Genomic DNA, 18,408 nt, shown 5'->3' with positions numbered 1-18,408 from the left:
TCCCCAGAATATTTATTCCTGAGTTACCATGAACATTTCATGTTACTCAGTTATTCCAATCAATACCTGCAAACGCTCCAGCTGAGACGCTGACTTTCCTCTGAGGCAGAGAACGAGAGCCACAAATGCATTTAAGTCTTCCAGAGACAGACTATGGACCTAAAACAGAGATGAAAGTAACATGTTATTTGAAGGCTCTGAAGAGAAACTGTTAAAATTGGCCCCTCTTTTTCTCAAGCACATCAAGACATTGATTTAAGTCAATGACCTCATGGAGTTATGACAACCATGAATGCACTGTCTAGGAAAAGATACTTACATAGAACAAAAAACTGCCACAATTTGAATGAAGTGCATAGCTCACCATACCCATGTATAGCATATATACATGATTTCCACTCATCAAACAAAATGCCCACCCTTCACATGTTCCCTTCTCCTATTCCCTTGAAGTTTCTTAATTACAGGAATTTTCTTCATATCCATAATGCTGAGCATAGTAAAACAAAACAAAACAAAAAACCACCACCAACAACAACAAATCACTCTATAACCAAGCCCCAAAATAAAAACCACCTCAATGAGCCACAGATGTGATGAACATTAGGATTTATTTCAAATGGTTACATGGTTACCTGTTGAAAACTTAAAAAAATAATCTAAACTATTTCAATTACCTATTTTAAGTTAAAATTCAGGATTGAAAAAAACATACCTGGATTCTTTCACTAGGTTACACAGTGATGTGAGAAAAACTCAAAACTCTAAGAAAACTACACCTAAAATGCTTAAGTGAGAAAACATGAAGGAAAATTCTAAATTATTGTAACAGTTCACTCAAATTCTACCAGAAAAGGGAGAATACGCGGCATTTACTGATGTGAAAAAGTATTCTTGGATTTTGTAGATGCACATGGTCAACCTCAGAGGAAAGACAGTGCCTCTAGAGCAGCTGGACTGACTCCCTGACTGTCTAATTCTGTTCATCTTCCTCTGTAAGAACAGTAAATTATACTTGTGCAACAAGACAAAATACCTGCTACAATTGTTGAGGCTACAAAGAGGACTCTAAGTGAGATCCACAAGGCATTGAAATTCAGTATCAGCTGGAACTTGAGGGAAGGTTTGTCTTGCAAAAGTGAGGAAGTGTGTAATGTGGGATTACAATACAGCTAAAAGGCTGCCTACAACTCTGCTTTGTCTGTCTTTTAACAGCTTGATTTTCAGGGAATGTTGTGCATATCCCACTTCAATCTCTTACGAATTTCTATTAAGGCTATCATTAATTACAAAGTAAGAAAAAAAAAGAATGAAGGTGAGAAAATAAAAATATTGATGTAAATGAACAGGAAAAAAAAAAACACAAAACAACACTAAGAAGCCATGTATGATTACTTCATTCATTTATTTGCTTAAGAGTAATCTTCAAGATATAAATTACTCAACCGCTATTGAGAGTTGTTTTATTTTGCTTTTCTCATCAGGCCTTGTTGCTTATCCCATTGTAAAATACTTTCCTCTCTATGAAGTTATTAAAACTTGCATAATGTAAGGGATATCTGAGAAGTTTTAAGTTTCCAATTGCTCCTTGGTACTCATTAACTCCACCTGGCTGCTAAGATCTGATAATGGCCCTACTTCACCCTGTATTTCAAGTCAGGTGTCACCTTTGTGTAGATGGCAACATGTCTGCAAATTTTATCCATTGCAGTAACAGAAAAAGTGACTTATATCTACAGAGCAATTCTTAATACTTGCACAATTTTGTCCTAAGAAAAGTAAGTCAAAGTCTTCTTGCAAATACAACAGGAAAAAAAAAGTCCTCAAGAGAGCAGACCAATAAAAATGTTTACCAATGTCAAAACATTTCTTTAGAGAAATATTTTATTCAGTATATATCAGTGAGTAATCACACTTGCATTGTCAGATTTCTTCTAAAAATGTAGGAGCTAAAATATTGTTTCTATCTCCCCTTTCTTTGGAGGCTCTACAGTTTTATCTCTGAAGTGATTCACTACTTTCACCATTTTAAAAGACATTTAAATGTCTTTTTTATTGTCATTTTTTCACTATTTTTCTTCTCAATTGAAGTATATTTGAAAAGTACCCTCATTGAAAAAATTACTCTTTAAATCATGCTTTATATGCTGTTATGGCACACACTTTGAGGAAGCCTGGTTGGTCAGTATGCTGGTTCCTCAAAAAAAAAAAAAAAAACAGTTTTAGGTTGGTTTAAATGATATCTAACAAAATTGTTGAGAAGTTTATTTCTCCCTCATATGACCTGACGGAAATGATGGCGGCGTGCCTCAAATGGAAGCCTAATATTAGGCAACTTAAATCCCTTTGAGTTAACAATCCCCTTTAACTCTTTAATAAAAATTCAAGACTGAAGTGTAAAGACAAGAATTAGGCCACAGCTAGACAAGCATTGTTTTCTCAGCTACAAAAACAAATGGAGGCAGTATTGCCAGCTCAAAGCATGGCTTCTGACACTTACTCTTGCTCTTCCTTTCAAACACACCATGAAAACAAATGGACAACAACATCAGAGAACTAAAAAAAAAGAGTTAAAAACAACTAAGCAATGAAAAACATTTTGATCCAAATCAATTTGCTAGTCTGGTTCACAGGGTAGATTGTATTTATGCTTCTCAGAGGGCAGAAGAGAATCAGGAAAATGGGACAGGTGTTGAGAAACTGGTACTGCCATGAAAAACTTTCCATCAAGCTAAGCCCTTTTAACATGATCTCTCTGCTAGTCTTCTTGCTGAAATCACAAGCTGCAAAGCTGTTTTTCCTCTTTGTTTTCAATGTTAACCACTGGATAATAAATTCTGAAGGTCATATCCCTAAACACCTTTTTTTTTTTTTCATTTTATTAATATGCTGCGATCAATCCATACATCTGTAGGTGTTCCATCATGTTACTCAACTTCTTAATGCCACTAAAGAAACCTTTCTCAAATAATTCAGTAATCATGCTATGAAAGGGTACATAGAATAGCATGATAAATGAATGAAACAGTGAAAACATACCATATCCAAATACAAAAAACACTTAAAGTATGTTTTTCAAGCTAAGTACACAATTCTTATCTTGTTGAATTGAAACAGTAAGGCATGAAATGTTGTTTCATGACTTTGATCTTCAAAAAACTTTCCATTAATATTTTGCTATGCAAAGATTAAAGAAAAAAGGAGCTACATGGATCATTTGTAGAATTCCCATACATACTGCCTCAATGTGTCATCTAAGTCTGCGCAAACATATATGAAGGAAAAAGAACAGAAAAGCCACGGAGATCCTGTTTTCACGCATCATACAACACTATAATTCTGTCATTGAAGCAAGTGAAGTATGAAAAAGCAAAACAAAAGACGAAACAGTTCAGAGTAAGAAAAAGTGCAACAAAGCTTATCAGATTAGATAAAGGCATTCTAATTTTCTCATCCTTAGAGAGGAAAATCTACTTGTGAGATCACCATTTGAAAGGTGGCAAGTACAGACAACATATTAAATACCTAAGAGAAATATAAATAATGAAGTGTTATTGCATTTAATCTTGCATTCCTTTTTATTACAATTAAGGTAGTCTGCAGGCTGCCAAGCATTTAGAATTATAGCAAAACTACTACCTAATGATCCCCTATTACTCAGACTTTAATAAGCAGAACCATATTCTCAATTCTGGCTTGAAATGGAATAGATTGACAAAGTAGTGTGAAAAAATAGTGAGAGCTGACTAAATATTTATACTGCCTGTTTGCCCAGCCTGCATAGTCACCTGAGGGGATGTCTCCTTTTGATGACACTAAGGAAACACTAAGAAAAGCTCTAATTTGCAAACGGGTCCCCAAAAGGGTGGGAAATCCCTCAGTTTACACTTTGTCCGTTAAACTGCCCAAGGGATTTTGTCATGGGCATGGGAGAGTTATTATGAACTACTAAAAAAAATAAGTGTTTCTTAAACAGGATGATGCATGTTAAATGAAGTAATTAAAATACTGTAATGCAGTACTATTATATTTGATCAACTATGCCTACAGTAAAGATTATGAGAAAAATTGACCACAGGCCAACAAAAAAGAGTTTACTAGTCAATCACACCTATAAGGGATGACAGCTGAAGAAGCAGTAACTGTCCCAGTTACCTGCAGCATTAGATAGGCCACCAAGCAGCAGAATCCTGCAACAGGTGCTTCTAGAGCTTGGAGCTCTTCCATCAAATCCTGAAGATGAAAGCATGCCAGAAATGTACTGTACCGTTGCTTTTCCACTTCAGGTCCCTTGGCAAACCACAGTGTTTTCAAATTAGGTGTTCCACCTACAAAAGAAATCCATTATTTTATCTTGGCAGCATCAAGATAAAACATGCCTTCCTAAGTAAAATTTGAAAGGAAACAACTGATCTGCTCTTGGCACTCGCAAGGACCACAGAGCGACAGTAAAATGTATTTGACAAAACTTGACATTTGAAAGAAACACAAAATATTAAGGCCTCTAATTTAACCAAATTGTATCAAATACAGCAACATTTAAGCAGAGTGGACTGAATTCAACTGTTACAACAACACATACAACCTTGAGACAACAGATATTTAGCTTTTGCAAGAACGTTTGCCTTGAAGTGTGTGCTATTCCTTGGTGACCCAGAGCTTTAAATGAGGTAAGTTTCATCATAAAAAATGATTCAACAGGATACAACCACATCCTTCTTCTCTCTCATAGCAACAGTGCATCAGATCCCCTCAGGATGCTAGAATTGCCTTTCTCACAACCACCTGCTTTAAGAAACAAACTGGCCACCTACACCATTTACTGGCATGCACTCTCCACATAACACTGCTGGCACGATTTTTCTGCACTAGGTTCACCAGAAAGTTTGGGGAAGGAAAAAAAAAATCAAGGCTATCTAGCAGTTCATACTCTTTAGTCTACTGTATGAAACATTACTACAAACACATGCAAAAGAACAATCATCATTTATGTATATCTTTTCAGGCTTTTCTATAGTACCATTCACCACGGTGTCTAAATGCTTAATATTTATTCCATGTTGCCACCTCCCAACTTGTGACGTGTGAACTAATGCAAAATTTGCTCCCCATTTAAATTACATTTAGTCCATTATCAAAATAAACACTAATGCATGTGAAATAACAGACCAGCTAACTGGTTATGCCTAAGAATCCCAATTAAAGACAGAACCCTACCATAAAACACTGCTGCTTCTGTAGTTAAATAAAAAGGTGTGAATTTTAAAAGTGGACCAATTACACTGCATTTGGTAACACCTTTTTTTTTGTGTGTGTGTGTGACATGCAGCAGCTGTAGTCCAGTTAGGAACACTTGGTGATAATAAATGGTTAAAGTGACAAGGTGCTGAATCTACATAGATGCTGTTTATTTAGCCAAGAAAACTCATTTACCAAATGGTATTAATTCTTCAGAGAGGGTGAAACTAGAAAGTTCTTGGTATTTTCTTTCTTCATCTCCTTGGTGTATGTTTGTCTTACTATTTTTAAGACCAACTTTCTGTTCAAAAGTTTTAACTATGTAAAGAGCTATCATTGTGCAATCCATAAGTTTCTAACCTTAACCTTACTTTGTAGGAAAACATACATATTACATTAAAAATACCAATAGCTTGATTTGGGTTAGACATGTGGTTAGCAGTATCACAAACACTGGCAGCAACAGGACCAGTATAGACAGCACTGTAAGAGATTCAGACTGCTGTTTTTGATAGTGGTAATTGTTGCATTGAGAAAGAAAAATAAAAATAAAATAAATAAAAAAAGAACAGCACAGTGACTTCGAGGAAGAAATAGATATGCAAAGATAATATGCATAAAACTAAAACAAAGCCAACTTTCCCAATCAAGGCTAACCAACTGTAAGGGGAGACAATTTTTAAGTAGGTAAACTCAAAGAGTTTTGATGGCTTCTGCTTTCCCAAAAGTTCACGTTCAGCCACATATGGAGAAAGACTCCAAGAATCAGTTAAAGGAAAGTACTCTTTCCATCTGTACTTTTTAAAAATGAATTGCATCCAAGGGTATACCTAATAATAGAAATTTTTCTTCCTTCAGAGTAAAACCATGAACTACATCAATAATCAAGGCTACATATCTATATTGAGAGAGCTCAACAAAAAATTCAAGACATCTTTTCCATAAACAGTTCGTTATACTTTCAGAAGTGACATCAACTTGCGCCTGGGAAAATGAGGTACTGATGAATTATGAGTTATTTACTCTGGGGAAGAAAACTTGACACTACCTCCTTTTGGAACATACCTGCCAAAACCATTATTTTTATGAAAGGGTCTCAATGCATTCAACAAATAATTAAATCCATGTCAAAACCGAGAGAGAGAGAGACATTTATTAACCGTTAAATGAAAGATCAGTAAAAATGAACAAATATTCTGAAGTTTAATGACTTTCCCATGACCACATGTACAGCCAGCAACAGACCTAAATTCATACGCAGCAGACCCCCAAAACAGTTTTCTGCTCTAGTTGCAACCTCACTACATACTTTACAGCAATTATAAAAACATTTCTGAAAAAGAGAAATTTATTTGTAAAGGAATGAGAAATATTTTGCTTACTGAACACGTCTAAATATTTACTAAATTAACTTAAAAATGACAACAACAGCAAACCTGAAAAACAAAAGGGAGTGAAACAGAAGAAAACATGCTTAAAAGTGTAACAGATACATCTTTACAGTAAAGATTGGTCAGGAGAAAACTATCTATGCTATTTGGGTCATAGGAGCCATAAGGTCCCATGAATTACAGAGAGAGACTTAAACGCTGCATATGATTATGCCTCTTCTCAACATGCACTAAACTGTGTGAAAACTGTATTCAGCAGTGTGCAATCTGTAGTCCTTGGGCACTCCCAGAAAGAGAGCATCACAAAGACGTCCATGGAAATCTAGAAGTAGTACTTGCTTAAATACAAACACAGACAAACAACAAGTGAGAGAAAAGTAATTTGTTATTTTTTCCTTTTCACTCATACATTTAAAGACATTGTCATATAGAAAGCATTGTGAAAAATAAGAGCACTTCAAGGGAAGACAAATATTTATTTCATTTGTTTTAACTTCAATAACTGATTTACAAATATGGAATGCCTGTGAAATTGTGGAATGCATTAACAATATGATATCATTGAACTTCGGGCTTATATGAAGGTGACCCTCACATTCATACCGACTTATGTCATGTCATCATTCTGTATATAGATACAAATGTATATTATTTACTGTTCATTTACTGTTTGAAGTAATAACTATTGAAATTTCATTTTATAACACCAGTAATAGAACTTTAACATTTCTTTGTTTTACATGCTCATGCAAATACTAAGCAACAAAGATCAGTTTATAAAAATGTTATAATGCTCAACAGGAATGCTCATCATTAACTTGTGAACAACCTTGGCCAATTCTCAAGATGCCTTAAATCCAAATGCAAATTAAATCTGACCATTAAAGAAGCATTCAGAAGACAGTAATTTGAATTTGAGCATACTCATGACATATTCCTTTAAGATGTAATGACTAGAAGACTGAAAGTATATCCAAACTCCTGAAGTATAAAGTAGTCTGCATGCACAACCAGCTAAAATATCCTACATGTTTTCAGAAATAAAATGGAATGCAGAATTCATACTTTCCCAGTAAAGATTTTTAAACCTCCTGTTCCATAACAAACTGCACACACATCAAATAGATCGGCTACCTTCACAAGATATGGATGTTAAACAGTAATTTCTTAGATCACAGACCTTCTAAAAAAATTCATTTCTCAGAGACAAATTTTGTTTTTATTTTATCAATTTAAGTAGTGCTTTGTCAGTGTGTGGGAAACATCACAACCACATTCATTCAAATGAAAGGAAACATTCCAGAAGGGAGATAGAGAACATGAGCAAGCGCGGATGACAATTCAGCAGATTCTCTCTCAAGAAAAATACACACACATAATAAACCCTGTACTTTAAACATATTTTAAACTGCCACCTTAAAGTCTTAAGGATTCAATGTTTCATTAAAAAACCTTACATTTGATACATTACCTGTAAGCCTTTTAGATGCAAGACAGTTCTGCTGTTTTATACACACAAAAAAATCCATTTATCAGTGGGATTTTTTTTAAGACCAATGTGAAATTTATATTTAGTGATATACATTATAGTTCAAAATTAATATCAAATAATATTTGTTCAGACTTCTTAATCTAAATCAAACACGACAGAGTCAAGAATTCACATATATTCTCAGCATATTACTAAACAATGAACTACTGAAGTACTTGTGATGATGAGGCTATTGTTTTTTCCCAAAAATATAAAACAAAGAACTTTCCCAGTTTGACTGCACCTGTAATTTTTCGAATAGTTTCTATTAAGGTTTCTTTCCTTTTTTTTTTTTTTTTTTAGTAACCTGATCTTGATTGACAGCTTTGAACTCCAACTTCCTTTAGCAACTTCTTCAAGTGAGCTCTAAATACAATCCCTGTCTGAAAAATGTGATGCGCTGTTGAGAACCTTATTTGGTGAATTAGAAAGTCATGCTGTGGAAAATAAAAGATGCATGAGCGAATGTAAGGCATACAAATATGGACTGCAAAAATTTTAGAAAAATATTTGTTCGCTGAAGGAATGACAACAGAGCACTAAAAATAAACACCAGAAGTCCTCCTCCCCTTTTTTAATAGTCTGCTAGAACAGTCCTTCATTACTGATTTAGTAAAGATTATGTCTCCGAAGATGCTGTTTTTACAAACTCCTGATATGCATTTGCTGCACACAAACAAAGTAATTTGAAATCCTATTTACTGTCAACATGAAGGTGGATTCTGTGTGTAGTATGTTGCAGGGCAGTAGAAACAGAGCACATTCCTCTCCAAGAAAGGAGGAAGGCACTATACTATCTGGGAAAGAAAATTTCACAACAATAAATACAGTATATCTGCCATGCAAACAGAAATGTAACGACATAGGTATCATTTATACCTTGTTGAGTTTTTGTTTGTTTTTAAAAACGCATGCTCCCAGACCATTACATGCTGAAATAAAACAGTTCTACAGAACAGACAAATCAACTTTTACCCTGCATATTCATATCCATTTGGAAAATTTCACAGCAATTTCATGCTATCATCAAGTCAATTAGATAATCACTCTTCTAATAGCATATCAGGGCTACTGGACAGTGAAACTACTGTATATCAAATGAAGGTTTGTTTGTACTTTGTTTATATAACTCAATTCGTTCCAAACAGTTCCTTTCAAAAGGATTTTGAAAAGGCTGCTATCTCAGATCAGCTGTTCTTCCTTCATACTTGAATTTGAAGACTCTTATTAAATATTACGACTTTTAATCATGAAGATAAACATACCATCTTAGGATACTTTGAGACAATTTAGTGTAACCGCAGAAAATTACAAACAGGTAGCTTCTAAAGCACCCCCCCAAAAAAAAAAAAAGGGAAAAAAAGAAAAAAAAGAGCATGCTCCAGCTTGATGTTTATGTTCATTACAAAGAAGTGAAGGCATTTTCCTCAACAAGGTATCACTGATATATCAATGGAACTAATACATTTCATATAAAAACTAAAAAACTTCCAGCTTCTGATCCACATGCTAATGGTCGAATAGAGAGAGATAGAGAGATACAGCTGTGAGAATAAAGGTAGAGGGGTTACAAGTCCAATAGCATTGTCAAATTAACAATTACAACAATTTTCCTTCTGAAATACCAACAATAATACACTACTATTTATTTCCTATGCTAAATTGGACAGCATCAAACCATTTAGTGATAACGAGATAAGTGACATACACCAAGCCCAATCTTTTAACTAGCGTACTTCCTCATAAATACATTCCTAATAATACTGATTTCACAAGGAGTGTTTAAGAATCTGTACTTTATCAAAGGAAAGAAAATATGAACACACAAAACACTTGATGCTTAAGGCAGTAAAAGACACTACACAAAAACAAGTAACTGATAACAGATAACTACTTTTTTTTTTTTTTTAATTTGAAACTGGATTCTCTCTTCTGGGTTGTCTCAAGTGATCTAAAATGACCCTTTTTTAAATTCTCCACCAATCTCATTAACACATTCTCTCAAACAGCTCAATAGGAGAATTTTAATACGGCCCTACACACCACTTATACTGGCCTCAGAGCAGCATTTAGAACCTTTAAGGAATTGTTTGCATTTTCGAATGGATGTTTGAATTAGCACCGGGTTTAACAAGACACAGTAATAAAATGTAGCTCAAAGCGGAATCCTAGTATAATTACATAGGGCAATTAAAAGCAATTACAGGCATGCAGCATTTCTAATTTAGCTCCTTGTTCTCCACAATCATTTTGGATACCATATCAAACATCTGATGATATATTTTCCAACCTGATTTTAGTGATGTCATTATTTCAGATTTAAACACATTTTTATTCTACCTGGAAGAGGAGGCTGCACAGGTTGTATCACCTCTGGCTGCTGCAGAGGATTTCCGAAATAGACAAACCACTCTTTCACAGAAGGACAGGCTCCACCTAAACAAAGACAGAATTGAGTGAGTAAGTCGAGTGCAAGCATTGATACTTGCGTAAAAGTTGGAAGCAGTGGTGGTCAGGGTTCTAAGTAATAGGAAGTACTTCACAACGACTTGTTTGCTCTACTTCTTTGAAATTAAAACACAAAAGATTAGTTTTAGTATCTTTATGACAAATCATCAGAAAAAGTGAAGAGAGTTTCAATTATGTACCATAAACATGAGTTTGGAGTTGGGAACCGCAGCCAAAAATGTAAGTACAAAAGTCTGTGGAAAGCATTCGAAAACATCTTTCAGCCAACTTTAGGCCCTCCCATTCCAAGGCAGTTCAGGCAGGGTGGAGGCATCTGGTGTAGTTTAGGGACCTGCATGAACTACCTCAGCCTCTCGGGGCCACAAACGCAGACAATCCTTAATATGGTCCTCCTGCCAGTTTGCCCTGATAATTCCTATATCAGGATTTACAAAAAAATCTTTACAGGAAGCCTTGATGGCTATCTATTTGAAAGCTGACAGCAATGGAGTTACCCCAGTCAGATGCAGAGCTTTTAGAGACTATTGTTCCAGATCTTTTATCCGGTATAAAGGGATTGTTTATGCCTAATAGCTCAAGTGGCTTCCTAGCCCTCCAAACCCCAACCTCACCCCTGCTCCATGTAAAGATTAAGGCGTCTTTTAACTTAAAAGTTTCACTATTTGAGCCACATGCTCCCCACCCCATACTGGCTTTAAAGCTGAGCTCACGTTAAAATCAAAGGGAAGCTGGTACCTTACTTCTCTGCATCGCTCAGAACATGTCTGCCCTAAGGGTGTTGGGGAGAGGAAGACAGAACAGTCAGTTACCAGTTCTGATTTCTGTTGTACAAAGCTAACCAAGGTCAGTTTCCAGATTCACAGAATTGCATCTATAAATCCTTCCAGCTCTCACTCAGTGTTTTTGAGATACAGGGGGTTTCAGTGGTACTAACAACAAATCCCTGCCTTTTGTCATTAATTCCCATCACTGTGCATTTTAATTCACATAGATTTCTAATGCCGCAATGTGAACCCCCCAAAAATCTTTACCTAGCATAAAACATCAAAGACACACAAACAACAACCAACTCTCCAACACTCTCCTCCTCTTGTCTCCCCCATCTCAAAAACTTTGGTCACATTAGTTTCCTGACCTTGTCCATAGTTCAGTGCAGAAAATGACTGCTGGCATGAATGAGCAATAGCATGTCATGGTGCAGGGGAAGAATAACCTCAGATGGGGTGCTAGACTCAGGGATAAGAGGAGGGGAAAAGAACTTGACAAAATCTGTTTTACTGCCCTGCTTCTTCTACCTTCCTTAAGCATGGACCTGTAGCACAAACTCCCAATGAAGGTGAAGGACTGAAGAGTCAGCAACTGGACTGCAAGGGACAGCACTACACCTGTGCTTACCATGCTTTGTTGTTTGAAAACTGTTGATGTGAAGAATAAAATGAAAAATGCCTAGGCTGGGGGAAAAAAACCTACACATTCAACTGCACATTCCAATAGCTGAAGAGTCTCAAATCTTGATTATAAATCATTGCCTATGATAATGTTTTTCCATTAAGAAAACCTTCCAATTTAATATCCCAAAGTCACTTTCAGAAAGCATTTTCATGTTTTAGCACTGTTTGAAGCCATTACGTAAATGACTCTGCTTTATCCAATCCATTCGACCTCCTAAATTTTAGCCTGGTTTCTTAAGGAAGCAAGGCTTATATAATTAGGATGTCTGTCTTTTAACTAATTGATGGACCCACTGATCTTTTTCAACTAAATCTGAAACAGCACAAAAGATTTCAACTGTATGAAACAGCAAAACATTGCATGAAACTGGTGACTCGGCTGACAGATCCTATTAGGGCACCAACTGAAAGAAAGGCAGGAAAGTCAAGTTACCTGTTCTATCTCAATGCACTGGATGGCCAAGCAATAAACCAATAGCTACGGAAGACACAAAGTTGAGTAAAAAAAAAGAGTACATGGTATTTGGGTAGAACAACAAACAAGAGGGGACATACTTGAGAACACAATATATTGCAGAAGGTCCTGCAAATTCACAGCACGTTAACCTAGCAAGAACTGCATTGAAAGGCGATTACTAAATGCCAAGTCTTCTGGCATGGAATTATCTCTGGGGAAAAAAGTAGTCTAATTTTTGAAACATTTTTTCCCCCACAATACACATATAGATTATCACCAGTGAAATTCAAAAACATGATTTCCTTTGCTTAAATAGACCCTGTATAACCTGTGAAAGCACTGCCTAGTAGCTAAAGGAAAATTTCAGCTACGTGCAAAACATTGACCTAAGAGACTGCTGGAAACGGTGTGCTCCTCTACACCTGCACCAACGCCAACCCTACTGAGCAGTCACTTGTGATAACTGGCAAAAATTCTACTAATGGCCTGTTTTTGACAGTGTCAAAGGCATGGTCAGCCTGGGCTGCTAATCTTAGAACTGGGAGTGATGCCAGGACTTCCAGGAGCTGGCCACGTGTTTAGGCTGCATTACATAACCTTGCAACTGGTGCAGGTATTTCCATGGACTGAGCTAGTGCCAAAACCTGTCGGCTTTGTTCTGAACTCTTTGTGTACAAAAGAAAGAGCTTGGCTTGTATATCAGCCTGCACTATTTACTGTTATTTTTCCCTCCTCCTCGATTTTTTCTAACAGTACAGTTGTTCTAGGAACAATGTTGAAAGTTGACAACTTATGTATCACTATAAAGCAATATTCCACCTAGTGCTCAGAAGAAGCTCTGGTAATATTAATTATATTTTTAATAAACACAAGCAACAAGTGTTGTATGATCAAGATCATCCCCCTTCCTTTTTTTTTTTTCCTTTTTTTTTTTTTGGTGGGGTGAAAATAAGGCTCTTATTCTAGTAATACTTTGGTAAATAAATGTATGCACATGCTTACCATACATCAAACTACAGCCGAAGTGAAAGCTTCAAGAGCAGTTCTTTCAGCAGTCTTGTTAACTTTTTCAGGTGACCATTGATTTGCTCATTCCCACTCCCTGCTATTCCCTCAGGTTGTTTTACCACAACTGTTTGTGACTACACAGAGTCAGATAGGGAAACAGAACCAGGTTAGTTACCTGACTGCAAGAAAGTCAGGGAAGAGAAAAATGAGCTATTTTCAGTTTGCCACCATGTAGCTGCACAAAGAGCTGCACCGGCACAACTGAGAGGTTGCACAGGGACTGAAAGGAATGGCTGTGCAAGAAAATTACACTGGCAGTGGCAGCAAAATAAATGCTGGCAAAGTGGCATGGTCTATGCAGGTGATTTCAAAGGATATGATGACATCCAGCTCCTATTGATTCTTGGGTATCTTAGGCATCTAAAAATCTTAACCTAAATAAACAAAATGTAAGAGGTTCTTGTTTCAGGGTTGATGGAGCAGTTTACATTATTTTTAATATGTTCTTAACTAAAACAGCAATTGCTGCTTTTACAAAGTATTGGCTGTTTTGTTATCCTTATTTAACACTAAATAAGAAGATTTGCAAACTGCAAAGAGGTCAGTATCCAAACCAGGAATCTTACAATTGAGGGATCTTAAGGAATAAAAGCGGGTATACATACGTCTCCGCTGCAAACTGGAACATTGTGTAGTTAGCTGACTTGATTTTACAAGAGCTACACTGGCAATTGTTTCTCTACAGCAGCAGGCTCCAGCCTAATTTAATTGGTTGCCTCCTTCCAGTAAGCTCTTCTTTTTAATGCTAATCTAAAGTAATTCTACATTATATGACAATCTACATACAGTGCTGTTTACATCTCCCCTTCCTACCCCTCACTGAACTACAAAAAAGTCAGACTTTATCCGAGTGAAACTCGTAAAGGATTCTACTTACTTTGTAGAGAACACTATTGCCTTGTAGCTCTACAAGGAAATTCATTAAAAAATAATGCTGACATTCACTTACAAATTTCCATACAGAATCTGATTAATGGTCTACACTCTTGACCTGAAAGCAACTATACACTGGAGTAAATACCAACTAACCAACCCATGAACGACTAGGAAGTGACACAGTTAAAGCAGAAAGAGGTAGATACAAGCAATAAAAATGCAGATTTATTACAGTAGCCATGCAGACAAGCTCTACCTACCTTTTTGGAAAGGTTAAGGATTGGGGGTGTTCAGCATGATTTACTTTACAAAACTGTTTCTGGAATTTGAAGCATGAACTGACAGCAAGTAAAACATGTTATCCATGGTTCTATTCTAAAATCACTTTCTTAAAAGAAGACCTCTTTCAAGTCCAAATTTCATTTTCATTACAATTCTAAATTAATGTTTCTGTATTTCAATTCTAATCTTCTTCATCTGACCACTACAAACACTAACACAAATGCAAATCTGCCTACTACCCTGCCATCCTGCAGCAACAATTGTTAATTAGAAGTTTTGGTACTGGGTGTTTCTGAAAACATCAATGAATATCCTGCTGCGCAGAGGAACAAACAAAACCCAATGAAGTTATAATTGTCTACAAAATTTAGAGGCAATAGGCTGAAAAATGAAAGATGACAGATGTGCATGACTACTGCTGAGCTTTTTGTTATTCTCTCTAAAGGACTATGTAAACTCTGAATCAGTTTTTCTTATTTTTTTCCTATTATGGTATGACTTCAATTTCTAGTTGGTGAAGGAAGTCAGGTACCTCATTTATATGGCCTTTCTAAGCACATAGTTTAAATATTAAGTTGATTGTGGGGCACTTTCATCAATACAAATGTAAAGTGATTAACGAAGAGAAAACAGCATATTAAAAAGAATAAAAATGCATTTTTTCAAGTCACTGCCTAAAAGCCACTGGGAGCATGAAATAAAAGCCACCACAGCTAAAGATAACATTTAAGTAATGACAGTCTCAATAGCGCAAAATTTGTACAAGGATGCACATAAAAATTTTGTGTCTTAAAGTAGAAGAGAAGCACAGATACCTACTGCAGTATCTGTTTATACAACTGGATAAAGAAATCTTACTTTCTTCCACCTTGATGAAAGAATTAATAATCACTGGCATGACTGCTTGTGTATTACTGCAATAACTGTGTTTGCCTATCAGATGTTCTTAAAATCACAGACTTAAAATCAACAGAAGGCAAAACAGTAACTATTTTGTAGAAGTGTATTACAGCCGACATTAATTCATCAGGAGATACTTAGTAAAACAAAACAAGGCTTTATATCCTCTCAAACTCTTAAAATATTCTAAATGTCTTAGTTTTGCTCAATCTTTTGATGATTAACAACTTTTACAACTTCCCATTTATCAACAAAAAAATACGTTTTTTTAAATCTCTTGAAAAGTACTGAAAATTAACAGCATGTAGAAAAACTACAATTTCATTGTCAAGTTTTCTTTTGATTCCTTACAAACTACATCTTAGTTGCCCACAGTTTTTATCCTAAATGCCATGCAGAAGTAGCCACTGAAACAACAAGTTCAAGATTTCATATTTCAGAATTTAAAGTACACTTGAATAATGGTGTAAGTAGGCTAACCCGTACCTTTTCCAGATTCCAACAAGACAGAATAAACATGCTGACGAGCAGGGCGAAAGATGAGTGCCTGTCCAGGAATCTCTGTATCGCGATCATCTTCCAAAGAGTTGCTGCACTCAATCACTCCACTACTCAGGATATTGAAGATTACGTAATTTTCAGATTGGATGTGTTGTTCCTTAGCTAACTGTTCAAAGAAAGAAGAAGGCGTTATCTCCAAAATTAAGAATGATCAAAAAGTAACAAAACATATCCATTGTTAGAGGAATCAGTACAAGTGGACAGAGTGGTCAGGAAAGGAATAAGCACTTTTTCAAAACAACAGAAGTATACTGTTTTCAGACACCTATCTTTTTATAAATAGGAATTCCCAGGAAACCCATCATTGCCTTTCTCTTAATCGCTCCTTGAATTCATAAATCTTGAGGTTTTTTTTTTTCACAACACCTTTTTAGAGAGTAATCATGCTTAGAATGAGTTCTGAATTCAGACATAAAAAAATGAGCTGTCCTCCATTAGCCACTCTTCTTCAAGAGTTCTTCCCTTTCTAAAAAGTGTATATACACTTCAAAAAAAAAAAAAAAAGTACGACACTTGAGTGAAGGCATGACAAAACCCAAACTTTTCATTTCATTGTAAGACAAGCTATACAAGACAGTCCCTTTTCTTTCCTGAGAGTAGTTGGATTTGTGTACTTTACATAGTGGTGAAATTAGAATACTGAAACTTCACCACACTTTTACTTTGTGATAGCTTTTTCCCTCAAGGAAAGAAACTCCAGTGAGGAAACAAGGTCTCCAGCCTTGCTGAAAAGCAGAATCACAGCATCAGGCTGCAGGCTGGCCACCCACCAGATGCAGGCACATCAAATGCCTACAGGCAGTCAGGGTACCTACGGGGACAGCTGGTCTGGACCATCTTACAAACAAAGCTGCTCTCCGGTACCCTACTCTTAACTAATCTGGATTGGCCAAGTGCAGAGCCGGCCATACTTTCTACTTCCAAACCTCAAACCCAAACTACAGGGGTCTAATTCTCCTGGACCCATGCTTTATGGTGCACAGGCACAGAAGTTTCTCTGCTTGGCATTCTCTGCATGTGTCGCGCTACCCGTATTATTTGGGTTGTGCCATCTACACAGCTACCTCAGTCTTTTTCACAGGGAATTACCAGACCACTGGCCAGAGAAACTCATCATCTCTGTAGGATCCTGGTACCTACAAGCCTAGGGACTCAGGAGTTCAAAGCTGCAGTCAAACACTGGCCATTACTGATCAAAACTAATTCTATGGAAAGGTCACACTTCCCAAATAACAGCTCACATGAGCATACAATGAATGACAGGCTTCTATATAAATGGCCAGTCAACAGAGATTTTCTTACAGCAATAAATTACTGGTTGCCCGGGAAGAAATTCTTCAGGATTCCTGATGTACTGAAAGAATGTAATCTCCCAAATCCACTCTTGTATAAAACAAAACCAAAGAGTTTTCTGAGCATGATTTGAATAAAGCACCACGGAACTATTTCAGACAAACTTTCACAACTACGAGATCATTTGAAAATGCTAGTTTCTTATCATTTGCAAATAGCATACACATCCTAATGTACTGGAAAAAAAAAAGCTGATTTCAATAGTAAAGTTGTTTTCAATGCTGTAACTTGAAAAATACTTCTAATTTACACATGCAGACAGCTAGAAGGGTATGTTCTTCTTCCCTGAGGGAACCAGGAACATGAGGCTATGTCCCTGAGGTTGGAACTGAGCTGTGTATGCCATTTGTGCGCGTTTTAGATAACGTGTAAGGCAAGTAGAATTACATTGTGGATTTCAAAATATGAAACAAAGCACGCACACAACATATATAAATATTTAAACACCTGTAACAGAAAAGCAGAAGACAACGTCTTCAACTTTGACTGTAATTTCCTTGGCTCAGGTATGAGCTTAACGTGGGATTTATGCAGCAAGAGTGAGACATTCTTCAATGGAGCTTCTAAACGTTATTATTTCCGTACAGCAGTAGCTCAGCATGATGCTAGATAACTGCAACACTATAAATGAAAGATTAAACCAAGAAATAATGACCACTTGTCATAAAGACCACATGGTACATTCTCTTAAGGAGTAAGGATATTAATACTATTGCCCTGGCTGTAATCCCACCTAGATAATTACATTCTGCCTATTTTTTCCTTGCACTTCAAGCATAAACAGTATTTTTCAACACTTCATTAGGATGTAGTGTTATTGTTTTTCTAATG

General features: G+C 36.2%; 1 protein-coding gene across 6 annotated transcripts in view; it reads right to left on the bottom strand.

The window, feature by feature from the left end:
- The window catches only part of FAM120B (family with sequence similarity 120 member B), a 60,501-nt gene that overhangs the window by 30,817 nt on the left and 11,276 nt on the right, over window positions 1–18,408 (bottom strand). For all 6 annotated transcript variants that reach the window (XR_014582323.1, XM_083831054.1, XM_083831051.1 and 3 more), the window contains 4 exons: window positions 16,150–16,330; window positions 10,501–10,596; window positions 4,156–4,328; window positions 67–159 (listed from right to left, as the gene is read on the bottom strand). Coding sequence is in view for 5 of the 6 variants with exons in the window: in XM_083831054.1 (XP_083687180.1) it covers window positions 67–159; window positions 4,156–4,328; window positions 10,501–10,596; window positions 16,150–16,330 (543 nt within the window). In the remaining variant the exon portion in view is untranslated. The remainder of the gene's footprint in view (window positions 1–66; window positions 160–4,155; window positions 4,329–10,500; window positions 10,597–16,149; window positions 16,331–18,408) is intronic.

This window comes from Anser anser (assembly GCF_964211835.1).
Source record: "Anser anser genome assembly, chromosome: 3".
Classification (NCBI taxonomy): Eukaryota; Metazoa; Chordata; class Aves; order Anseriformes; family Anatidae; genus Anser; species Anser anser.
This window is presented reverse-complemented; position numbering and strand designations above follow the sequence as displayed.